We start from the raw sequence: 27956 nt of genomic DNA, 5'->3' as shown, positions 1-27956 counted from the left end.
ACAAGAGATCGACCAAAAATCGCTCCGCGATCGATGGGTTGAACACCCCTGATCTACACCAATGCCATCTGCTGCCCACCACCAGCACAACTAGTATTTTCACAGACAATCACAACCACCCATGCTCATGGCAGGATTCAAACCCACAACCTTTTGGCAGATACACTAACCACTCAGCCAACCAGGCCAGCCATTAATGTATAGATTGAACCATAATAGCCCAAGGACTGAACCCTGAAGTACACCACTGGTCACTTTCAATCTGGCAGATTCACACCCACTGTGCATCAGTTTTTGATATCAGTCTGTCAATCAATCATTCATTGATCCAAGTCAAGAGTTTATATTCCAATCCTATATTCTTCAGTTTATGCAACAGCCTTTCATGTGGTATCCTATCAAATGCCTTAGAAAAATCCAACATTATCATAGTGCATCCATTCCCTTTATTCAACTCAGCCATAACATTGCTGTAAAATATGAGCAAATTGCTAAAGCATGACCTTCCTTTGGTAAACACCTGCTGCTCCTTGTGGAGTATAGCTTGTTTGTCTATCCATTTCTGTATGCAAATTCTTACCAACTTCTCTAAAATCTTCATTACCACCAGAGATACTGATAGGTCTGTAGTTAGACATATATAGAGAGAAAATTTCCTGCAAACACAGCTGTTCTAAAATTATAAAATCACATTAATCTTTCCTTCATTATACAGTATTTAGATATTTTATGCAGCTTTCATGAGAATTACTATTTTAGGATGTGAAATAAAAATGATAATTATACATTTCAGGTAATCAACAGGTGCCTTAACATGCCTTCATTATCAGCTACTGAGCAAGATGATGGCAGACCAAAAGTGTGGGATGTGGAATTCGGACCCCCTGGAACACAACCTCGTCGTCGAAGCAGCTTGGCTATAAAATCTCGGAAAGGAAGCCTCTCTATCACAGCTCGGAGGAGCAGTTTAGCTCCAAGTGCATATGTTGCTAGTAAACCTGAGTATATGATAAACAGACGTAGATGTAGTAAGGCACCAAGTTTTACAATGAAGCCTGTGGTAAGATATGTTAACTTATTTAACATATCTTATTTAGAATTGTTTAAGCAGTAGGTTGTTATCTATAAACATGAGATTAACTATATAACAAAATATATTTTCTAAATAGTGTTAAGTTTGGCCAAATATTAGACAGGTGTTTTATTTTGCTTTTATAGGATGTTTAAGTGAATTTTCAACAGACAAGAATTTTGGTTAAAGTCGATTGCATACCAGTAAATAATAATAGTAAAAGTTGAGTTGCTTCCTCCCCATCAATTAAAAACTCATATGGACCTCATACTACTTTGTGCATAGTTTTTTCCATCTCATAACAAGTGTGTGATACATCCATGAAGGCTCAGAGCTTATTTACCATAGGAAATAGTTTTTTACTTTAACCTGTAGTGAATTCTATTTTATTGGTTATTTACATTTTTGTTAACATTTTTCTACTTGCAGAGGTATAAAATTTTCTGTACTTTAGCTAATTGCCTTCTTTTGTAAAAGCACCAGTTAGCTGTTCTTGTATGGCATTATTACGTTGACTAGTGTGAGAAAAGCATATTTTAGAAAAATAAATGTTCATATTCTTTTGTGTTAGCAATTATACAGTAGGATATATAGTGGGGCCAAGGTTGCAACTGTTTCTGGCATAAAATTGAGAAATCACAATACTTATTTAGACATGACTTAACGTTTTTCAATTTTATAAACTAAGCTGCCATAACCATACTACATCCTCACATTATGAACTGGTTAGCAGCCTAGATATTCACCGAGTGACCTCCCCATTTAGGAAAATAAACAGTTCCTGAAGACGTTGAGTCACATGGCTGCAGTTTTCTAAATAAATCAGGCAGACCTGGATAAACTGGTTCTGTATTTTGTGTTTAATGCATCAGAATGAATAAAAGGCATGACTTATGATCGAGTGGGTATGATTGTTGATGCCAGTATCACACAAACATTTTTTCTATTGGGCTTCTCATGCATAACATTGTTTAGGGTGCACCAGGAATGGTGTAATAACTACCATTAGAACACTTGAAAATTTCACATTCTAATGACAGTTCTGTGGACAGAAATAGCTCATTGATGCACGAGCTCCAAAATGATCTGACCCCTCCCACTGTTGTACTAAGCTGGGATTTGACAGCTAGTGGCCTCCTATCACACTTCACAGTCTTTGCTGTTCTTCTTTGACCTCATGCAAATGAGGAACAAGAGCAGACAACCATCCCTGGTCCCAATGCTATCAGCTAAGAACAAGAAGACGCAGCTTCAGTGGGCATGTGATTACCAACACTGGACTCCTAATGACTAGAAAAATATATCCTGGTTTGAACTGTACCATGCTGATGGCAGAACCAGAATATGGCAGCAATAACATGACACCATAGACCCTTCCTGCCAAGTAGCAACAGCTCAAGCTGCTGGCAAGGGATGTAATGGTGTGGGGAATGTTACCTTTCCTGATATATATGCTGAACACTGCCTGAATGCCATAGCCTATCCTAGCATTGTCACTGATCATGTTCACCCACTGTTAAATGGTTACCTCCAGCAAGACAATGCACCATCCCACAAAGAGCGTATCATTTTTAAGTTGTTTGAGGAAAGTGACTGAGTTTCCTTTACTTTGGCCAGCTCAGTCCCCAGAACTCAACCCAACCGAGCATCTCTGGGATGAGGTGGAATAAGCAGTTCAGAGCAGCAACATGTCACTATCCAATCTGCAACAATTAGGTGATGCTATTGTGACAGCATGGTTAAAACGTCCCAGAATAGTTTTAGACACTTAGGTGAATCAATGCCACGAGAATACAGGCCATTCTTAAGGCCAAAAGGGACCCCACTCATTGTTAAATGCTGTTACTAAAAAAGTGGTTACTCCTGTGTATCCAATAGCCAAACAGGCATTAAACCAAACTGTGGCATTCCTGCACCTCAGAAAAAAGACCAAACCTCTGTGATAGCAAACACTACTAGGTTGTCGATGAGTTTCACAGCCAGGTGTAATTCCATAACATTGGATCTTGTAGTAGTCAAATTTGGACTGTAGAATAAATATTGTTTACTTTTCTCCCATTTTTTCTGTCATTCAATATCAGTGATAGTTTCAGTTGTTAGATATCATTGAGAGAGAGAGAGAGAGATCCAATATTTCTTATTTCTATTTAGAGTAGAGCTTTAAAACAGTTTTTCTGCAGTTTAGCTAGTAAATAGTGTAATGGACCAAACTTAATGATAACCTATTTTAGGTGGCTGCCATTGTTCTGCCACGTGTTGCTGGAAACAGAGTTTGAGTAGTGGTATAAGCAAAGGGACACATTTTGCAGAAAAGCTGAATGAAATTCTCTTTGTTAGGCTTCACAAAGATTCTCACTATATCTCCCATGTTCCTCCCCAATTCCACTCACACAATAGCCATGAAAAGTCAAACCTCCCAGAGCCACCTAAGATTCATTTCACAAATATACATGGTCTGTCTTAGTTCTAAACTCGGTAATGTTCATTTTTGTTTCCAGTCTGTAAGACTATTCAAAGCAGATAATCAGGATTTCCACTTTTTCAGGCACTACTTATCTCAGTCTTTCCCAGTTGTGCACACTATGATTCTTTTCATCTCAAAGGTAGCATTTATGCATATGTTTGCCATATCGAAGACTTTTCAATTTAGAATATATATATATTTTTTATCTCCTTTGGCTAAAAATCTACTTGCACCTTCTATTGCCTATCCTACTACAATTCTGAACTTTGCGATTTCCTTTCTTTAAATGTCACTTTACTTCAATCCAACTTTCCAGATAGTGAAGTCATCATCCTTAAAAATTCTAGTGTTCACAACACTGCACTTAGCTCTCTTTTTCCAACTGCACTGATCTAGCAGGCAGAGATGCTTAGACATTTGTTATCACCAATTATCTTTTACAAATGGTTCATAGGTCTACCAGCATATTAGATAACGTTAACTATTATTCAGTTCAGACGGCAATCGGGTGTTAATTTCTTCTCCTGTGGAACAACACCCACACAATCACGCTTATCCATGTGTCGTCTAGCATTATACTGTTGCTAAGAGATAGTTACCGGAAACAACATGTTACAGAGGGGAACAAGGGTTTGAGAATGATGGATCTGGTAATAGCATCAGAAGATATATCCATAACCAAGGTAGACACCCTGCCTCCAACTGGGAAGAATGACCATGCAATTTTGTTCTGGGAAGTTGCGAAAATCGCATTATGAAAGGAAATTAGGCCAAAGCAAACCCACAAGAGGTTTTTCATTATGTTAAGTACTAAGTAAGAGGAAAAATTAGTGTGGTAGGATGACTATAAACAATGCTCACAGTAGGAAGGTGACAGATGCAAAAGAAATAGTTGAGTAGCTGAGTGATCATTTGCAAAAGTGTATCATCCACGTGGAGATTTTGCAGTTGCTGATGTGACAGAGACACATATCAAAATTGTGGCAGATGAACAGGTATTCAGCATATTGAAAAATATGAATGTGAATACAGCAACAGGAATGAATGCATGTCAGCCCATGTGAACGTGCAAGAGATTGGCATTGTCTCAGCTATGGTGGGGTTCCAGGGGAATGGAAAGATGGTGAAATACACTACTTGGAAAGAAGTCAATGGACACTGCCCTATAGGCAAGGTGCATCATGCCATGTAATGGGTCATGTGTTTGTAGCAGGAATAAACTGGAGGAATATGATGTCCAAGTGCAACTGTGTCTAGGTGAAATGGCTGCAAGAAGGGAACTGAAAGAGGCATTGTGATAGGTTGCCATGTTGCTGGCCTATCTGTTCAGCAAATTAGGAAATCCCAGGTCAACAATCAGTGATACCATACTAAGGTGGAAGTGCAGGGAGTCAATTGCAAGTGCTACCCACAGTGGACAACCCACCACACTTACCAAACATGATCAAAGGATGCTCAGAAGGATAGTATGTAAAAACCAATATTCATTGGCCAACATGTTGAATGCAGAGTTCCAGGCATTGACTGGATCACAAAACTGCACAAAAACATGCAGAACTAAAGCAGGGGGTTTCCATGGTAGGATTGCAATATACAAGCCCCACATGCAGCATCATCTATAGTGGTGCAAAAAGCATGTACCATAGGACATGGAAAGCTGTGTTATGAAGCAACAAATCAAGCTACATCCTCTAATGAGCAAATGGACAGATATGAGTGTGGCAGATGCCCAGTGAACATTTCTTACCAGACTATGTTAACTCCAGCTATGATATTCGAAAGTGGTAGTGTGATGGTATGGTATGGTTCTGTTTTTCCTCAGACTTCTGTTTGTGGTGCCATGAACACTGAACTCTGAGAGGTATCTGAACATTCTGAACAGTGCAGTGCTTAACACTTTGTGGCATTTCAATGGAAATGACCATTGTCTCTCTTCAGAAGACAATGCACCATGTCATAATGCTTCTGCTGTAACTGCATGGTTTTTGGAAATGAATGTCAACCACACTCAACTGTCCTCCACAGAGTCCTGATTTCAATCCTATTGAACATCTGTGAGATGAACTGGAGTGTTGAGTTTATTTATTTCATATCCAAACACAAGTGGTATAGTAGTAAGTGATTGGTACAACATTATTTACAACAGAATCAGAACAGCTTAAATTTAATAGATAGATTATACAGGGAATAATAGGTAAAATATGAAGGAAAAAGAAACTATATATAAGTTTTATATAATAAATATGGTCAGATGCTCCAGTATCTTGCACAATCAACCGCTATTTCTGTGCAAGATGTAATCCTCTTTTGTGTAAGGTGATTGAAGAAGTGGGCAAGAAAGAAGGTGTTCCATGGATTGGGTTGTCCCACGCTCACAATTATATGGTCCAGTGAGTTAGCCCCATTTGATGAGGTTTTGTTTGCGGTGCCCTATCGTTCGTAGTCTATTGAGGCTTTTCCAAGTATTATAGTCAGTGGGCACCATGTGGAAGGTATTGAGCGAGGTCAAGGTACATCTGTTCCACAACAGTTCAGATACCTCGTTACATGTCTACAGGAAGAACAGTCCAAAGTTTTCATTGATTGCTATCTTGGAAAGTATGCCCCATATGATTGCTGCAGTCATTGCAACCAAAGGAGGTCCTACATCTTATTAAGGTGGGTGCCATGGCCACACTATGGTGTCTGTTGACTTTCTTCCAAACGGTGTAGTTCTATTGCATAAAGGCGGATCCAAGATAGAGGTAGCAAACTACAGATCAATTAATATATCAGGAGTAGTTGTTAAGTAACGGAAAAGTTGGTAAAAGTAAAATATAGCAGTGGGTGGATAGGAATGCAATACTCTACAGTGGGCAGCATGGCTCTGTGAAAGTTAGGTCCTGTCTTAATAATTTATTCACATTTTGTAATAAAGGAATGGCTACACCATGATACTGCTGGACTTTCAAAGGCATTTGCAGAATACCACATGGAAATCTATTACAAAAGTTAGAGCAATGGGAATGGATATGAAGCTAGTAGCATGAATAAGGGTGGCTGACAGACACCAGAGAACAGTATATGTGGAGTGGAATCTAGGAGAATGAGGGTGACCAGTGTAGTACCCCAGGGTTCTGTACTATGGCCACTGCTCTTTAATTTGTATATCAATAATATAGGGAAAGATTTAAAGGTGGGAGGAGTATTCAGTTGTTTGCTGATGATGCAAAGTTGGGGAGAGCAAGAGTTGATAAAGGTGATGTAGATATCAAGCAGGATGATTTAAATAAATTGGCATTGTGGGCAAAGAATAATGAGTGTCAATTTAATGTTGCAAAATGAAAGGTTATGTGCTCTGGGTTGAAAAGGTTGCATATGGTGTGTGATATTGAAGGTACTGGATTGCTGGAAATTAATGAGACTATGGAATTGGGGAATGGTGGACAGAACTGACGTTCAGAGGATGTTCCAAAAGTTGGTAAAATGGCCCAAAGGATTACTTGGCTGTTGAAAAACATTTTAACAAGTAAATATAGAAAAGTTATTATTCCTGTTTATAAGGCTATGATTCGGCCTCATCTTGACACAAATATTGTCACCTGGGTTTCTTGAGGATCAGGAAATGTAGAGAAGATTCAGAGATGAGTGACTGGTCTGTGGAATGCTCCCTATGAGGACAAGCTGAAGGTTTCCAGGTTACAAAATTTAGTTCATAGGCAGTAAAGAGGGGATATGATAGAATCTTTTAAGATATTAAAGGGGATTTGTAAAATTGATGCAAAGGAAATTTTTCAATATATGACAAATATTCAGAGAAGAGAACTAGAGGCCATCTGTGGAAGTTGTGTAAAAGTGTGGTTAGTAGGGGTGTGTGGACTAGATGTTTTACTTTGAGAGTAGTGAATGAGTGGAATGGACTGCTGTAGTTGTGAGTGCCTTGACAGTGAATGAGTGTAAGGAGAAGTATGATAGGTATTGTGTGTAGAGTCTGCCATGATGAGTCTCCAGACTCCATGAAGATACTGTATATAACAATAATAATTACTAGAAATAAGTTATGATCTTCATGACTTCCATGCCTCATTCATTTGGTTCTATTAAATTTGTTTTCAGTCCACTGATCCAAACATGTACACAAAAGCAATTCTTACTGGTATGGAGGCATTCACTTCCCATTCCAATTTAAATTTTCATTCCTTTATCTGAATCTTGGTTCTCCAAGAACTGTGCCAAGGCTGTACAAGAGAATAACAAGACATATCATAGTTGACTATCATCAAAATCTCCATCTTCTTTTACTGATTATAGTAAAACTCAAAAAAAGTTGCAAGTAAATTATCAACATATCCAAAACAGAATCTGTGACAGCCAAAATGTAGAGAAAACTCATGATGTCCAAATGATAATTATGCCATTGGTCTCTGCCCAAGCTACAGGCCATACATTTATCTAACCCTGCTTCCACCTCTTTTGTACTTGGTGGTTCCACTGCATTCTTATCCATAGAAAAAGTCAATCTCCTGGCTTCTCTTTTCTTGTAATTTTTGGTAAATGTTTACCTACCATTCCACATAAAGCATTCAATTCCCTCTTGATTTTTTGCAAGAAAAAAATCAAAAGAATCTTGTTCTATGCCTTTCTATTTTCTTTCAATCTTATGAGTCTATCCTGGTCTGGAAATTACACTATACTCAGTACATTCCTAAGAAAGGCAAAACAAATCTTTACCATCAAATCATCATTGTTGTTTCTAAAGTAATATAGAAAACCATTAACACTCAACTTCTGCATTGTCTGTTTAATTTTTAATTTCCAACTGTATTACACTGATGACGGTCCATGATACATAAATCGAAATATTTGTAGTTCATCTAAGCTAATTAAATTTTTTTTTTAACTGTTTCTATGTGTAACTTGAGTAGAACGGTACCTCATTTGATGGTGGCATCTTCATACTTAGCAACCAGTGCTAGAATTTTACAAGGCTCTGTTTTCTCACTTGCTCCCTTTCTTCTAATACGAGGGTGGTCTGAAAAGTTCTCAGCCTAACAATGAAAAAAAGAATTTATAATTTCAAAATTATTTTTATTTTTCAACATAATCTCCCTTAAGACTAATACATTTATTCCAGCAATGCTCCAGCGCCATTATTCCTTCCCTGTAGTGGTTCTCAGTAAGATCTGCAAAATACTCCTTTACAGTTGCAATCACCTCTTGTTTCGAAGAAAAATGCTGATTAGCGAGGAGATAGAGGGAGCCAAATGTGGAGAATAGGGTGGATGTTCCAACAATTCATAGTGCAGATCCCTGAATTTTCCCATTGCCAAAATGCCTTTGTGGGCAGGTGCATTGTCCTGATGAAAGACTCTGCAAACCAGGTCTTTTCTCAGGAATTTTTTCATCTAGTCTGGTTAAAAGATCGGAATAATATTCCCCAGTTATTGTTTAACCCTTTTCAAGATAATTAATAAACAAAATGCCTTTAGCATCCCAAAACACTGATGCCATGACCTTTCCTGCTGATGGAACCGACTTTGTCTTCTTTGGCGCTGAACTTCGAATGAATTTCGTTCTTAAACCTTCTTTTACAAAGAATTTTATAACTGCACAATACTCAATTTTATCCATTTCAAGGGATACAGACAACACTTTTGCTTCAGACAGCTGTATAAAAAAACTACTTGATAGAATGACTTGCAATTTCACATGGATGCTTATGATAGATGTACCAACTTAGAAAATAAAAATCTTGCCGATAGTGTTGTCAAGGCTGAGAACTTTTCAAACCACCCTCGTATATCCATAACCTTCTCCATTTGACTGCAAATCTAATATATAGTTTTGCTGATGATAGTAAATATTATATTACACTTTTTTTTCATTTAACAATCCTTAGACTATACAAATCAACTTCTGCAACTGTAAATTCTGATAAATTAATATTCACTGGGGTTATGATATCCTTGTTAAATTTTGATACTATTCAAAGTCACTCTTATCTTATTTCTTGCCAGAAAGAATCCCCCCCCCCTTCTTACTTTTGACAAACACTCAAATCTTTGCACAAGATGAGATTTGTCTTCTTGTGAAATCTCTAACTTCCGTTCTTTCTCAGAATAGTACAAATATGGCATCCTCAGCACCCAAAAAAATTAATTTTCTCTTCTCTCAAAGCATTACTTTACCTCTGAACACGTGTCCCAAAACCGAATGCTGTTCTTAATTTGGATTGGCACTCTGCTCCTAATAGCTTAAGAATACTTGTCTCAGCACAGAAGGGAAGAGTTAAGTGGATTAATGACCCATCTCACACAAATTATTTCTCTTTCACACAGACATACAGTTTTTATTACACATTATCTACAAATACTTCCATGTCACATGTTCATTATAAATAGTATAGATAATTTTTCCCACTTCCTTCTAAATCTGTTAAAATACATGCAACAGCTATTCAATACTCTTTCACAGCTCAATCATAAACTCACAGAACAAATTCTTTCCACTTTCATTTCATGCTGTTCACTAGCAAGAACATCCCTCTCTTCATTTTCTATAATACTCATCACACTTATTTGTTGGTTTCATGAATGTAACCACAAGGTTGGGTTCATGAAATTCAACTCTTGGTTCAGCATTTATCAGGTCTTCTTGTGTGAACATCCTGAAGAAATAAGGTGAAACTATTTGTATATAAATTCAGAAGAGATAGATAAACTGAGACAAAGTTGTTTCATACTAAAAAACTTTGATTTTAGTTGTAAATTTCATTACTTATAAGTTAGATGCTTAAAACAAGGGATTCTCAAAATTGTGGAAGGGAATGCAAAGTGGTGAGAATGTGGAATGCATTCTCAGAGAAGGTGGTGGGAGTGCAAATAATAAATGAATTTCAGGAGTAGCGTGATAGATTTTGTGGCACCTAGAGCATACCGTCTCCACAGAGTCCTATAATAATATGCATAGGGTGCATTTTCCAACCAATGGTGTTTTTCTAAATTGGTCTGTAATTTTTTATTTCTCTAATGTTATATATATCATTGGCAGATGCAGAACTGGATGGTCAGCTAGATTCTACTTCCATATCTCTCTCTGCTAAATATGCCAAAATGATGATGTATCACTGTAATTTTGAAAATTCTGACTTCAATTCTTGTTATTACAAACTGAAACATATTACAATAATTTTCTTGTTATAGCAAGCTCTTGAAAAAAATCTACATCAAAGCTCCACAGCCAAACAATGCTATTCTAAATGAAATTCATTTTAGTAAACTATCTACCATAACAAGCTATTCACGAGGTCCTTGCCAGTTTGTTATAATGAGAGTCAACTGTAATACATAATAACAGAAAAAAGCTAATTAAAGAAATAGATCTCCCATATTTAAATTTTCTAAGCTGGCATCCTTGTTAGTGTGCATGTATTATTTTTTAGAAAGTTAGTAGTGATATTAATTACTGCATTGTATTAATTAAATAATGCTTACCTTTTGGGGATTGAATTTCAAGTTTTAATAACTTTTAGTATGATAGAGTAGGTATGGTCCTATAATAAAATATAATAGTGAAAAGTGTGATTAGAGATGATCACATCTTTAACTAATGGCTTAGATGCTGATAAAAACATACAAAGACACATACTTCTAAAGGAGAGGATACCTTACATGGTCTGGTAGAATTAAATGTTTACATGGTTTTAAACACTGTGTACTTATTTTCCAATTAATGGAAGAAGAGCTTTCAATAAACTGCAACATTCTATTTACTATAACAATGTCTATTAGGTGTTATAATAATAGTTTTATTTATTGTATAAAAAAAAATCAACAAAATGTTTTATTTTTATTTTCTTACATAAGGTCACATTAATTCTTTAATGTTCCTTTTATTATTATTACAACCAGTATACTTGAATATACTTTAAGAGCTATATCAAGCTACACAGCCTTTCACATATGCTTGCCTAGCAAATATTACTGAAAATTTTTTAATTCCTGTCACTTTTGAAATTAAATGAGAAGTTTTAAATAGAAGGGATCAAATTCACTTCAGACAACTGCAGCATAAGTAGTCAGTTCTCACTATAAGTGATACTATTTGAGTGAATTCATTACAATGGTTTGCTATAGCTGCATTTTTAACCATCATTTGCCATAACATTCACCCAAACAACAAACAGGTTATTCACTTAAATAATTCCTTGTTCCCTAAGATTTCCTTATAGTGTAAGAATTGATTATACATGATTATTTTATCTATAAGTTATGAACGTGGTGCCCCATGCAGATAAAACAATAGGCAGTTTTAAATTTTTTTTAAAAATTGACAGGAATAATTCAAAGTACAAACAATAGGTTTAAAAGAATTACAAATGTTTATATAAACCTGTTTTATAAATTATATTAGTGAATACAAACCAAAAACTCCCATGTAATTATAAATCATAATAGCATAATTTGTATGCTATTATTGAGATCTAATGGGAACAAAAGTATAATACAATATTGGTAAAAGGTGGAATTTTGGCAAAAAAAACCAGCATCATTGTTCAAGTGGAAGGAAAGAAGGAATGAATAGCAGATTAATTTCAAATCTTGGAGCATTACCTGTAAATTAAATAAATAAATATTTCAAAGAACATCCCCTACAGCAGTGATTCTCAACCTATGGGATGTGTGAAATACCTAAGGGGAGGGGGGGGGGTGCAAAGAAAGTGAAAATCAAAGGAAAAATTGAAAAACTACTTTAGTGAAACAAAAGCATTTAATGAAACTATTTATTCACACAAAAACATAAAATACACTCTGAAAATATAATAAAATGTATAAAATCCACTCTGAAAATATAATAAAATGTATAAAATCCACTGTACTGAATAGACTAGTTACACTTACAGGAACATATCAATATTGCAAAATATACCAAGCAACTAATTACAACAACAATGAATCTAAAAATTAATGATTTCCTTGGACCTGTGTTGTGGAGCAAAGTTTTTCTCATGATGGTGATACATTGGAAATTGACACTCTTAGTTCTCTTTCTATATTTATTTAACTGAGATCTATATTTGTTTTTAAGACAGCCACTACAGAAAACCCGATTTCACAAAGATGTTGGAAATGACATAAGTGCACAAAAAGCTCTTGCTCTTGACTTTAGCGAAGAAAATTCATCATCAACACCAGCCCAAAATTCAAACAGCAATTTAGATGCAAATTGTCTTTTGATTTCGACCCTTGATTATAAATTGTTCCTCTTCTTCAATTGAGAAACCTTCAGGGGTAATTTAAAATGGGTTTCTAATCCACTCGTACATTGCCATTATGTTGTCATTGGTTATAAAATGGTATCTAAAATTCATCAACATTATTAAATAATTTTCAATAGTTGCAAATAAAACTTTGATGTGTTGCTCTTCTGCCATGTAGGTTTTTGATAAATTCATCCACATTTGCAAACATTTATAATTTTTGTTGCTTTACCTTTTTGTTCCATAATTCTGGTTTTTTTACAAAAAGCATTAACTTTGTAACTCATCTCTAAGATGTGTGTATTTTTTCTTTGGAGTTGCAGGTTTAATATATTTAGTTTCTCGAATAAGTCCACCAATAGCTCAATTCATCACAAATAAGTGGTCTCTAAACTTCTCTGCTTCTTCGTGAGGGCATTCGTAAACACGTTGTAAACATTTTCTCTATGATAACCATCTTGTCTCATAGTAAAATAGTAACACTGAATGTTCTTCCACAGTGATGACTTTGTAAAGTTCAGAAAACAGTCTTGATTTTAAGCATCTCATTTTTATATAATTCACCATGGTTATAACTGTTGTTAACACAATGTTTAGACCAGGACTCATTTCCTTTGCAGTGAGAGCTTCTGTATGAATTATACAATATGTCCAAATACACTGTGGGGATTTTTCCCTCACAAGGGCTTGTAAACTTTTAAACCTTCTAGGTTTAACTCGAGCACCATCAGTACAAATTCCAACACAATTTTTCCACTGTATGTTTGTCTTGCATATAAAATTGTCCAATATTTTGAACAATTCAGGTGCTGTGACTTCTTTCTATTGGTTTACAAAACAATAACTCTTCAGCTGCTGATAATTCATCACAAAATCGAACATAAGCAATTAGATGACAATCCTTGCTATCTGTTGCCTCATCAAGATGAATTGAGAATAATTGGTCACAAAAGTTTCGACAAAAATTGTTGCTGCATATCTTCACATATATCACCAATTCACCAAGCAACAATACCATTTGATAGAGGTATGCACTGTAGTTGTTTAGTAAAACTTTCTCCAAGCATAGTTCCCACAATATCAATCGCAGCTGGCAGAATTAGGTCTTCTCCAATAGCATGGGGCTTTTTACACCTAGCTATTTTATATGCAGCTAGTAAAGCTTTTTCATTAACAGACAAAGTTTTTTTAGTGCTGGATTTTTGCTTTTCAAAATATTTCAGCTTGGCAGCAAAGACCTCTCGAGGTTTGTTAACATACTCCTTATGAAGTGTTTCCAAATGTCTTAAGTTTATTCAGTTTCATGCTATCAGCTGCCAAAATTTTCTAACAAATAACACACAATGGTCTTTCTTCATCATTTACAAAGTTCTTCTTTGTAAAACCAAAATCTAATTCTGCTGCATACTTTCTTGATTTTACTTTCAGAGTAATATTCTGTGAACCTGAATTTGTTGACAACTGTCTGATAATCCATCGCAAAATCGAATATAAGCAATTAAATGACAATCCTTGCTATCTGTTGCCTCGTGAAGCTGAAGTGAGAATAATTGATCACAAAGCTTCAACAAAAATTGTTGCTACATATCTTCACATATATCGCCAATTCAGCAAGCAACAGTATCATTTGATAGAGATATGCACTGTAGTTGTTTAGTAAAACTTTCTCCAAGCATAGTTTCCACAATATGCAGCTGGCAGAATTAGGTCTTCTCTGATAGTGTGCGGCTTTTTGCACCTAGCTATTTTATATGCAACTTTGTAAGAAGCTAGTAAAGCTTTTTCATTTACAAAGTTTTTTTAGTGCTAGATTTTTGCTTTTCAAAATATTTCAGCTTGGCAGCAAAGACCTCTCGAGGTTTGTTAACATACTCCTTATGAAGTGTTTCCAAATGTCTTTTAAGTTTATTTGGTTTCATGGTATCAGCCACCATAATTTTCAAACAAATAACACACAGTGGTCTTTCTTCATCATTTACAAAGTCTTCTTTGTAAAACCAAACTATTCTGCTGCATACTTTCTTGATTTTACTTTCAGAGCGATATTCTGTGAACCTGAATTTGCTGACGTCGATGACCAATTAAAAATTTATTCATTTTTCTATGCTAGAAAAGACTGTTTTTATACCTTGTATTGCAGTTGTTGTGAATAGGAGTAAAATAATGCCGAACTATCGACTTCTCACTGTTGGTCACTGTGCAGTGTTACTGCCGTCTTGCCATTTCAAGCCTTATTTATACTCGCAGAAACATTTTCAGAACATTTGAGACTTCTCGTGATGAAATTGTGAATGTTTACAAAAGGCCAATACGATTCAACGGTCTGTGCAGTGATGCCAGATCTATGCAATTTTCAAAAGATTTGATGATGTATTTAAATTTGTATGAATATTTAAAAATTTTAATTAATTCCTAGTTTTTTTTGTTAACTTTTATGCGTTTTGTCAGTGTCTCAACACAAGAATTGCAAGGAAGGAAGGTGGGGAAGGGAGCACCGTAATATTAAAAAATGGAGCACATGAAAGAAGGTTGAGAAACACTGCCCTACATTAAGGAAATAAATGATTAAAAATAGTTTCAAGCTAAACTGTTTTTGTATTTTTTTCTTTTTTCCAAAACAAAACAACTGCTAACTATTGATATCACTGAGTGTCTGGACCCTATTCTATAATATTATAAATTCACCTTTAGAAAGTTAACATTTACTGAAACTGAATTTTAATATGATTTCTGGTATTTCTATTCATGGCAGAATTTTTTCTCTTTTAGGCTGAAGATGAAATCTCAGATACCAATCATCATCCTGTTCATCCAGTGTCAGCCATTCCTAGACGAAGTATTGCTTTTGGGCGGTCACTAGTGAATGTTGATAATCCATATTCCATATGGCCATCACGTAATTTACATTCAGATTCCAGATTTGAAGTAACTCCAGTGAATGATTTGCCACCCATTTCTCATGTACCAAATAGACCTCGTCGCAGCAGATGTTACTCTGCCACTAACTCTGAAACTGTTACTACAGCTTTCTAATGTAAAGAATGGTAGACTTACATTAAAACCTCACAGAAACCTAGTGCCCAGATGAACATAACAAAATAAACATGAGTTAAAGGTCAGCAATAAGGAGTGAATAAAAAAAAAAAAAGAAGCAACAAATATTGACACCAGCAAAAAAAAAAAAAAAAAAAGGTTCATTTTTGAAAAATGATAAACCACATGGGGTTATTTATCTTTTCAGGAATAATATTAAAAATTACTGCATGCATTTTTTTTTTCATTATTTATCAAAGATCCAAATATAAAATTCTAATATCATTTGTAATTTTAATCAGGCAACACATATTTACAAAATAATTTGCATAGTGAAGGTTAAAAAAATTACTATATTGTCAGCAAAAATGGTATTAAGCTTTTTGTTTTTAAATAATTATAAAATATTATTTTCTATAATATTGATAGCATAGTGATAACAATTAATCAATGTATATTTGCATACTCCAGTGGTTATTTGTATTTACATATAGCTCACTAAAATTAATAAAAATCTTTGTAAGAGAATTTTGGATCTTATAAGCGATACTTTGAATCGAATACAATGGAAACTAGGGGTTCGATGACTAAATCATTGTAGTATACTGCACTTATCATTTATATTTTCTACCAGAGAAATACAGTACTGTGTAAAACAGACTGTAGTATGAAAAGAATTATAAATATGGTGGAAAACTCATGTAAAAAAATTTAATGTAGAATTTTTGCCTAGGTGTATCATCAGTACAAGATCACAGAATGGCAATTAAACAATAACAGACAATTCTAAAATATGCCACCTGAGTAGTTAATGTTAAATAACAAAAACGGTCAATAATTTCCTAACTTATTTAAAAAATCATATAAATATATACACAGACAAAATAAAGTTAGTACTTTTTAAATCTGCTAATCTTTTGTATCTCCCACAAAGGGGATAAACGTAGACCATCGGATCTGTTTAAGTTAGGACAATGAAGTAAAGTTTAATATATTTCTTTATAAGGACGTTCTATGAGGAAACAACTTTTATAAAGAACTCTTGTCCTGTTCCAATGAACTATGCTATTGGTGTCAATAGCAGAGATTCATAAGCAGTGCAGGAACATTTTCTATCAGAAAGCAATGAGGAAGTACACTACAACATTTTGTGAAAAGTCTTATGCTAAGAAGGTAATGGTTAAAAAAAAAAAAGTATCTAAAGGGATATTAGAGCACAGTTAGTAGTTGGATGGGAACATTTTCTTCGAGGAAAAAGCCATCTCTAAAGCAACATTAAAACCTAGAACATGGCTCCGCTATGTGGACGATATATTCCTTATTTGGAAGCATGGTGTAGAGAATCTTCACATCTTCATAAATCATTTAAACAACTTCTACCAAGACATAAAATTTACCTTCGAGATTGAAGAAAATGGTTCCCTTTCATTTCTAGACATGAAGCTTACCAAGATGTCTGATTCTTTAAGGATCTCAATCTTCAGGAAATCAACACACATTGATAGATACCTACATGCATCCTCACATCACTATCCTGCACAAAAGTTAGGTATCATTTCCACACTGGCTTAACGTGCTCGCTCAGTATTGTCCGATGAAGAAGAACTAAAATATCTAGAAAGAACTTTCTTAAATAATGGATACTCTTCCAAAAACATTAAGAGGCAACTATATCAGCCCCCTCGAAACAATACAGAGAAACCTAACAACCCCAAGGGTTATATTTCTTTACTGTACATCAGCTCGCTCTCCCAGAAACTAGGAAGAATTTTGAAAAAATTTAATATAAAAATGTGTTTTCAACTCTTCCAAAACTAAGGTCAGTTCTAAGCCACCCGAAACAAGCTCATAACCATCTTCAGTTCCCCAGTGTATATAAAATAATATGTGATTGTGGAAGGTCATACTATGGCCAGACTGAGAAGTCAATCCTCTTACGGCTAGAGGAACATCAGAGAGACATTTCATACAATAAAATCAGAGCAAGCACACTCTGTCACGTGTTATTTTCAGTGAATACAAATGATGAAGGCCGCCAACACAGAGTAGATTGGAAAGCAACATCAAACGTTTATATTTGTCACAATGAAGTGGAACGATGCATAGTTGAATCCAAAGAAATTTTCCTAGACCCTTCTCACATCAACAGCAACCTCAGTTATAGTCTACTTGACTCGCATAGTTCTGCCATTAGATACGAGTTAACGTGTCCACTTGAACTCATACGCTCGCATTTGCACAATAGAATTACAGAACGGACTACAACAACAATTCAAACTTAACTTCAGTTTACAAGTCTGTTATTATAATGGCACAGTGTTTTTATGGTTTTTTTTTTTAATTTGCTTTAAGTGTTACCACACCTGAAAAAGTCATTTTGACGAAACCGAAACATGTTGTGCTCCATTAAATTAACTTATCTATTTTCTTGATTTCAGTCAGTCAAAAAAAGACGAATATATATATATATATATACAGGGTGTTCGGGATAAATTTGACAGTTTCGTAAGGAAAAAGAAAATCTTCTTTGTATCTATTAAATTTAATGAATTGACAAAAAAACATTACAGGCAGAGTTAATTACAATACTATCAACAAGATTTACTCAAAATAACCACCATTAGCATCGATCACAGCTTCAATTCTGCTTCGGAACCTCGAACAAGCTGATGCTACAGTCTCCCTGGGAAGGGCCGCAAAAACTGTTTTAATTTTATCCATTAACTGGGCTTTTGTATTACTGGAAGTGCGATTGGTGTCTTTTTCAACTGCGCCCCATACAAAATAATCCATGGGGTTAAGGTCTGGGGAGTTTGGAGGCCAAACATTTGGACTGGTGAAGTCGTAGAAATTTTCAGACAACCATTTTTGACTTTTCCCAGAGGTGTGGCAAGGGGCCGAATCCTGCTGCCATACATACGGCCTACCATTGGCTACCCTTGTTATCCAGGGCTTGACTACAGTTAGCAACTCCACGAACAAAGCCCGAATTCCAATGCCAGGGTTCTTCAACACCTGTTCCTGCAGATTTGCGAGGAATTCTGCTCTACGAACGCAATCAGATCGTCTGCTAGGGATCTTTCTTCTTGCTACATCCTCGTAGTCACCATTGCAAGTCTCTAGTTCATGCCTGATTGTTTTTACTGTATTCAGGGAGCATTGGGCAGCAGTCGTAATATCCTTATTTTGATGGCGGGCACGAATCATCATGATACAAGTTATTCTCTTCCATGATTCAGGTGGGTTCCAGCTATCCATCCTTTCTGACATCTTGTATATGAATGAAGAAGGGTCCAAACTTTTAAATGAAGAGAAGTGTGTGTTAATACATGTAACTTACGGAAAAATATAATTAATTATAAATATGTCAAATTTATCCCGAACACCCTGTATATTTTTTTTTTAAGTAAATTAGGAAATTGATCTTTTTTTCCCTTTTGTTATCTTACATTAGTTACTCAGGTCACAATTTTTAGAACTGCCTGTTATTGTTTAGTTGCAAATCATGTATTGATAATGCCTATGACAGTTAGGCAAAAATTCGATGTTAATACAGTTTTTTATGTGAGTTTTCCTCCATTTTTATAATTCTTTTATTTATGCCCATGGTATTTCATTACTGAAACAAGACTAAGGGAAAATTTAATGAAAGAGATGGCCCAACTTAAGATGCTTAAATAAAAGATAGCTTTGTTTCCATTGTAGCTGTATAGGCAACCGAATGGCAAATAATTTTTAAAGGTAGTAACTAATTTGATAAAGATTTCAGTTTTGCTGATGTCTCACAAATTTACATATTTTGTATGTTGTCAGCCATAAGGTAAAGTACTGTTTGACAGTATAGGAAACAAAATGGCATACAATTTTTAAAGGTGATAAGTCGTTTAATAAATATTTCAGTTTTGCTGACCTATTTACATAGTTTGTATGCCATAAGGTAAAGTAGTGTGACATCTGGACAATAATATAATTATTATAGATATGTGCAATACATTAGAGTAGGATCTAATAAATTAACACAGAGCATCTTGGAACTTAACTTCCCCTTCCGAAAAGCAACTCAGGACTTGGAATGTCAGAGATGTTCCATATGATGCATTACATTGCAAAGGGGATAAAAATGTGTTGGTCTTTTTAACATTCTTGGTATTTTTGTTGTTTTCACTGCTATCATATTAATTACATTTTAAAATATATTTCCATTCATTTTTGTAACGTCTATGACATTAAGTCAAAATACTTCCAGGCTGGTTATCAGATTTGAACATACCTTGTAAACTAACTTTGAACACTTATTTAAATAAATTTTGTAAAATATAATACCATAAATCATATGTATTCACTTTGTATTCATTCATTATTTTTCATCTTAAAATAACAGGTTTTTTGTGAATTATTTAAAGATATTGTACATTATTATTATATACAGCTGTTATTAGTAAAAATAAATTCTGTTTAATTATGGTACTTCTTTTTCCTCAGCCTCTAATTATATATATATATATATATATATATATATATTAAATTAAAGACAGTCTTATCTTGCTTATTTAAAAAAAATAAACACAATAATGATTATACAAAGTATAACCACTTCACACTTAAAATAATAGAGTAGAAGCAACCAAAAGTGAACATTCATTCAGAAGCAATCAATTACACATAAAATTATTAAGGCAGTTATTTAAATTTTGTATTTTTAAACTATTTCAATGTCATTAGTATTCATATTTTTATTTTAAAAAATGCAAAGTTGAAGACAGAATATGACAAGAAAAACACTATATATATACTTTAAATGGAATCAGGCAGCATAAGAAAGAAAATAAATAAATTTAAAGAAAAACAAGTTCAAAATATACGAGGGTGGTCTGTAAAGTGCTCAGCCTCGATCATAAAAATGGCAATACTATCAGGTTTTCTTCCATGATACACAGGGTATCATGGAAGAAAACCACCATGCTCCACCACAGCAAATTCAAGAAAGAGAGACTTTTCTTAGAAGCAGCAGCAGCTCTCAAAAACCAACCAAATCTCAATAAATATGGTTGCATTAAGCTTCCGAAGATTTGGGAAACACTCATCACCAGAGTTCCCACCTTACATTCCAGGCCACCTACTACTGCCCTTAGAGGGCGCTCTACCTAGATAGGACTTTAGTGTCACCCACGTGGTTGGGCTTAGTATTGTTTGTTATTTGTGTATATGTTACATTAATTGTTTTTGTAATCCCCGTAGATGTCCTAGTGACTAGGATGAAATATAGGAAGTATTAAATTCTATTTTAATTCTTTTTGAGTGTTGTAAAAAATCCATTAAGCCTCCAACATAATATGGTATTGGACGACCAGTGAGTCAAAGTGCATGAAATTGCTGAAACTATAAGGCATTTCAAAAGAACATGTAGAAGATATATTTTGCATGAAGAATTGCAAATGAAAAAGCTTTGTGCAAGATGGGTATTGTGCATGCTCACAACAGATCAAAAACACACTCACATGAAAATCTCTGAACAGTGCTGTTTGGAGCATTTTAATAAGAATAAAACTGATTTAGTGCGTCGATTTATTACTATGGATGAGACTTGGATTCACCATTACACACACCAGAATCCAAACAGCAATCAAAACAGTGGACAGAAGCCAGTTGTTCAGTGCCAAAGAAGACAATGTCGGTTCCATCAGGTCATGGCATTGGTGTTTTGGGATGCTAAAGGCATTTTGTTTATTAATTATCTTGAAAAGGGTAAAACAATAATCGGGGAATATTATTCCGATCTTTTAACCAGACTAAACCAAAAAAATCGTGAGAAAAGACCTGGTTTGCAGAAGAAAAAAAATCACCTTTCATCAGGACAATGCACCTGCTGCCCACAAAGGTGTTTTGGTAATGGAAAAATTAAGGAATCTGCACTATGAATTGTTGGAACATCCACCCTATTCCCCAGATTTGGCTCCCACTGACTTCTAATCTCTTCTCAAAACTAAAAATCTTCCTCGCTGGTCAGAGGTTTTCTTCGAATCAAGAGGTGATTGCAGCTGTAGAATGGTATTTTGCAGATCTTACTGAGAACCACTACAGGGATAATGGTGCTGGAGCATCACTGGAATAAATGTATTAGTCTTAAGGGAGATTATGTTGAAAAATAAAAATAATTTTGAAATTATAAATTCATTTTTCCATTGTTAGGCCGAGAACTATTCAGACTACCTTCGTATAGTGATACATGCTAAAAAAACAAAACAGTAAAATGTGATATGTTTCATATCTTAACGAAGTCTATTTATTGCTGTTTGGAGTGAAGAAAACATTTTGTTTAGCTAAACAGAATTAACTAGCAAGACAATCAATCAATCAATCATCTTGCAAGCCTATCAAGATTGTTGACTGTCTGGTTAGTTAATTCTGTTTAAATGAACAAATGTTTTCTTTGTATTTGAAATGAAATTAAACTTACCTAAATAAAGTGGAGCAAGCTTCTCACCTCTGCTACCTTTACCCATCCCTCTCTTAAATTTTACATTACTAATCTCATCTGATGATATATAAATGATAAAAAAAAAATTCCACACCAAATAGATTGTTTTCAGATGTTTTATGCTTAAGTGAAGCAGAACACTATATCAGATATTCTGTTCTTTTGTAGCATGGACATTTGCTTCTCTGCTCATAATCAACATGTATTATGTTCCATAATTCAGTAGTTGGTTAAATAACAGTTAATCACCCATAACGTGGCTTATTTCATTGTCATATTCTTTATGGCTTCACTAACTAATGAAATTAAAATGTTCATAATGCAAATTTTAATAAACTGTTACTTCATTGCTTAATATGCGTCTTTGCCTCCATGCTATGATAATTGATCATAGCCTTTATCTTACTATCTGAGTAACACACTAGCAACTGTTCATCATCCAGTGGCTTATAACTGTACCTTCATAAAATCAAACTCTTGTAATGGCTTCAGGAACATGAACATCATGTAGGTTGAAGAGTGTCTTAATAAGTGACATTTATTTTAGTGTTGTATCCTCAGGAGATATAATCCTCATACAGTTTTGAATTTGTTATTACTGGCTGACATCTTTTCAAAGTAATTTACCTGAAGCGAAATCTATTCTTTGATCCTTGTTTAAATTATTCACTATGATGTAGTTTTCACTGATGAAAACTCTTCGAATTAATAGAAGTGTTTCGCTCAATTAAAAAAAAAAATTCAAACTTACTTGATAAACTGAAACCACAGCTGTTTAATTTCATAATTTTATGGACTGATATACAGTATTCAAACTTTTCAGTAGCTTCTGGTCAATAAGCTTAATCACGTATATATGTTACATTTAATGACACATGAAGGTGTATACTAAATCAATTGAAACTGATCAACTTGTATATATTTAAAGCAGAATTTTCAGATTTTGAGGTCATCGTTTATGCTAAGTCAAACTGAAGTGTGATCGAATGTTTAAACATAAGTGTAGCTGTAAGGCACACAATACGATTTTTAGACCTAGTGACCTGAATCTAAATTGCTATTAGAATTCAAGTGGTTGTTATATTAAAAATAAAAATGATGATAAGTGTTTAACAAAATCACTTCCTAAAATTGATAAAGCCTAAAATAATCACTTATACTTAAATTCTGACTGTGGGATAAAGCTCTATGGCTTTCCATGTAAAGTTTTTCAATTAAGAAATGAGTTTTGTGAAGAACCTTTGTTTTATTGCATCGAACTTGGCATCTTGCAGCGATATCATGTCCAAGAAGATTGGACTTTGTCTGACTAGGTATCTGATGTAACTTTGCGTTAAGATTCTTTTCACTTGGTCCCAAATATTGGATATTTCAAAAGTCAAGAGAAATTACATAGACTGAGGGAACTACTGTGGGCTTGCCTATTTCACCTACACTTTCCAATTATTACATATAGAACTTTATAAGAAATGCATAATTAAATCTACCATTCCTCTATGTAAGGATATATCATATTAATGATATTTTTGACATTTGGAAATTCTTCCAATTGGAACTTGAAGCTTTTTTTTAACTGCAGAGGTCCAGTTACACTAAAAAATAGAATCTAATAACTAATATCTGAAGATTAAGCTTCTGTGACTGGTAATCATAATATACATACGAAACAGTATAACAACATTTTCTCTGTTGTTATACCAATTTACATTAATATTAAACTTTCTCCCTTTCTAGAGCTTCTCATGGCTGGATAGTATCCTCCAATTCTCTATCTAAAAAAAAAGATACAGTTATTCTAAGTCTCATCACCATCCTATTCTAAAGTCCATACCATCAAAAAACTTTAACCCACCATGCTCACACTTTTTATTTCACAGAAGTGCTTTTACAACAGGAACTGATTTTCTATTCCATATGTCCAATGTACTTCTGAGAAAAGAGCAAGCCATATGCTCTAAAAACCTACAAGTCTCTTTTTATCCTATGTCCAATTTATCTTCCATTCTGTGTTCTAAAGAAGTTAGAATGATTATCCTATATATATATATATATAGGAGTTTATTGGGTACTTTGCTTTTGTGGCCTCTCTTACTTAAGACAAATACTAAACTTTAAAGTAAATTTCACAGCTTATACACATAACAAAAATTATATAGAATTTAATAAAAACTCCAGTATATTTTATCCTACGTTAAGTGAACATCATCAGTGAGATAGATCATTAACTACATTCAAAAGATGAATCAAAATAATGAGTCACAAATCATGTGTATATATCTCGGTCGCAGCTGAAATATATGATATTAGAGTTCAAAGGAACAATTGTAGGTTGCATAGATAAAAAATTATTAATTAAAAAAAAACACTTATGAACAATTAATAATGATCACTTCCCAAAACCTGGATACTGGCATACATTCTGGTTGGTTCAGGCTTAGATAATGTCTTAGCATTTCACATGGTTCAAGGAAAAGACAAATTAGAGCTTGCTGGAGTGAAGAGGTTTTGTCAGGTTCCAAAGAACTCTATGTCTAGTATTAAGTATGAGAAGCAGGGCCAGACGTGTCAGATTCCAAAAATGCAATATAAGTTCTTGATGTTTTTCAATTCTAATCAAGGCAGAACAGCCAGTCTGTCCAAAATAGGAAAGATGACATGAGTAGGGTACTTGATAGACACCTGGTAAGGAAACAGATGGCAGTGTATCCTTTGTTGATGGTAGGAAAGAAGACAGTTTCCAAGCTGGTTTGAAAGAAGCATATAGACTGAATTTATGAAAAATTCTTATTTGTTCTGATGTTCCTTTAAGGTAGGGCATTGAAATTCTTTTCACATCAGATTGTAATCTGGTAGAAGAATGATAGTTTTGTTGTATCTATTACATACCAGATTGCTTTTAATTTTCTTCAGTTCATCTAACAAAAGGGGATCAAGAAGAGCAGATTGTATGAGCTCTGTGCACAAGACTCTTGATAATAACCATTTTTTTTTGTAATGAAAGATGGTGGAAGGATGAGTGAATTTATCTGCCAGTAAAGATTAGCTTCCAATAAACTGAAAATTCAACATGAACTGTGGAATTATGAATTATTACAGTATCTAAAATGGGTAGTTGGTTAATTGGATTCACATTCGATAGTGAACCTGGATATGGGAGTACAAGGAGTTTATTTTCTGTAAGAACTGAAGTAATTCTGATTCAGTGTGGAACCAGATTGCAAATATGTCATCAACAAAATATAACCATATGTGAGATTGAGGGAATGTATTGTCAAAGAGTTATTTTTCTAGCTCCATGAAATAATCAGCTAAGGCTTGTGGGATTAGGACTGCGCATTGCTGTTCTTCTTATTTGTTTGAACAACTTACTATGCTATGTAAAATAACCTGCATTGATGGTAAATTTAAATAGGTTGAATAAATAAATGTCTTCTGGGAAATCAGATTGTAAAAACTGGAGAGTCTCTTGTAATAGTATTAAGTGATTCTTTCATCACAAGAAATGGGTATTATTAAGTCTTGTACACAGAGCTCATATAATCTGCTCTTCTGATCCCCTTTTGTTAGATAAACCAAATAAAATTAAAAGCAATCTGAAATGTAATAGATACAACAAAACTATCATCCTTCTACCAGATTACAATCTGATGTGAAAAGAATTTCAATACCCTACCTTAAAGGAACCTCAGAACAAACAGCAAGGATTTTTCATAAATTCAGTCTATATGCTTCCTTCAAACCAGCCATTCTGCCTTGATAAGAATTGAAAAACATCAAGACTATATTGCATTTTTGGAATCTGACATGTCTGGGCCTTGTTTTTCATAACTGGACATGGAGTTCTTTGGATCCTGACAAAACCTCTTCACTCCAGCAAGTTTTAATTTGTCTTTTCTTTGAAACAAGTGAAATGCTAAGACATTATCTGAACCAATCAGACTGTGCACCAGTATCCAAATTTGGGGAAGTGACTATTAATCGTTCATAAGATTTTTTTAATTAATAATTATTTTAAATACTTTTTTTTTTAATCTACACGACTTATTACAATTGTTCCTTTGAGCTCTAATAATGTAATATCATATACTTCAGCTGCAACCAAGACACAAACTAATATATGCATGATTTATGATTCTTTATTTTGAATGTAGTTAACAGTATCTTCCTGATGATGCCCATGTAACGTTGAATGAAATATATTGGAGTTTTTTTTTTTTAATAAATTCTATATAATTTTTGTTACATGTGTAAGCCATGAAAGTTACTTTAATATGTCTAGTGCATATGTTCCATTAAAGCTATTAATAAGGCCACTGTCCATTTACATGGAGGAACATGAAGACTGCATCAGATACCTAGAATCTGATGCAGAAGTCTGATCTTGCTCCAGAATGCTACCTCCACTATATATACATACAGAGTTCAGTTAAATAAAACCTATATTTTCAACCAAACCCATTTTTTTAATGAAAAGACTTTACAAAGTTGTGAAGCACTACTTCACAAACCAAATTTAAATAAGGACAATTGTCTCAGGACTTTCCTGATTTTGTTAAGTAATTCTGTTAAATATTCATCATAACTGCTAATTTCAACCTACAATGTTGTGTAAATCACATCACATTTACATGCCTTTTTGTTCAAGTTGACTTCATGTAACAAAATACAGTGCACAATATGAGGTATCAAAACTTCTACTTTGAATAAACACATGTCAAATTATTTATCCAATTCAATTTATTCACAAGTATATTAGGTAGAAATGATTTTCCTATGCATCAGATCATACTACCTATTCCTGAAACATTCTTCTTAGGAAATACTGAAAATTATTCTTTTTTAGTCACTGTGGTTGGTGAAAAAAGTTATAGCAGCACACTTCCTGAGGTTTGTTCTCCAGTGATACCTAATTTTTGGGAATAAGTTAAGTCAGCTGCAACATATACAAATGTTTTTGAAAAATATGTGATGCATCAGTATTAACAGAATTAATATCAATGTGGAAAAATTCTTAAATATTTTAAAAATTTATATTTCCATAGAACCATTTCCAATACAGATGATAATGATAAAATAAACTCAAAAGATATAAATTTTTAAGAAATTTAAGAATAGGAAATCACCTAGAAAAGATGATATCTCACAATGAATTATTAAAATTTGGTGCTTGTAAAGAAACAAAAAATATTTCTGAACATTCTTGCAAATTATAGATCATTCAAACATACCAAAAGAGCAAAAATGAAAGTATTATTACACCCATAGAAAAACAAAACTATAAATATATATTTCTTAAATAGTTAGTTTTAATAACAATAAAAAATCTTTCAAATGAAACTGAAGAGAAAATCTGACTGTGTGAGAAGTAACAAGAACTTGGATAAAACTGGTCCTGATAATAATAACAGTAAGAACATATAACAGAAATTGTATAAATATTTCTTGGTTTGACTGCCCATTAAATACTTTGTTTATAAATAAGCATTTGTTATGTTGTAAAATTGCGACATATTTTAACAATATTAAATAGAAAAATACCAATGAAGGTGATGAAATTAAGGATGTTTACACAGATAAGGTGAAATTATCTAAATAGAAAAATTACCAGAGGCAGCAAAAATTAATGCAGGAATGAGATTTAGTACTCTTAACAGTTCTCTGATGTTCTCAT

At 33.9% G+C, this 27956-nt stretch overlaps 1 protein-coding gene across 1 annotated transcript in view; it reads left to right on the top strand.

Moving 5' to 3' along the window:
* LOC150101027 (uncharacterized) overlaps positions 1 to 15850 on the top strand; it is a 108726-nt gene extending 92876 nt beyond the window's left edge. Inside the window, exons 9-10 of the mRNA XM_090401303.1 lie at positions 794 to 1060; positions 15544 to 15850. Coding sequence (XP_090257429.1) covers positions 794 to 1060; positions 15544 to 15807 — 531 coding nt within the window. The 3' untranslated portion in view covers positions 15808 to 15850. The remainder of the gene's footprint in view (positions 1 to 793; positions 1061 to 15543) is intronic.
* Positions 15851 to 27956: the final 12106 nt, after the last annotated feature.

The sequence above is a fragment of the Typopeltis vanoorti genome, chromosome 12, assembly GCF_054136105.1.
Source record: "Typopeltis vanoorti isolate ZY-2024b chromosome 12, IOZ_Tvanoo_1.0, whole genome shotgun sequence".
In the NCBI taxonomy this organism is placed as follows: domain Eukaryota; kingdom Metazoa; phylum Arthropoda; class Arachnida; order Uropygi; family Thelyphonidae; genus Typopeltis; species Typopeltis vanoorti.
Note: the sequence above shows the minus strand (reverse complement) of the source record. Positions and strands in the feature narration are given on the sequence as shown.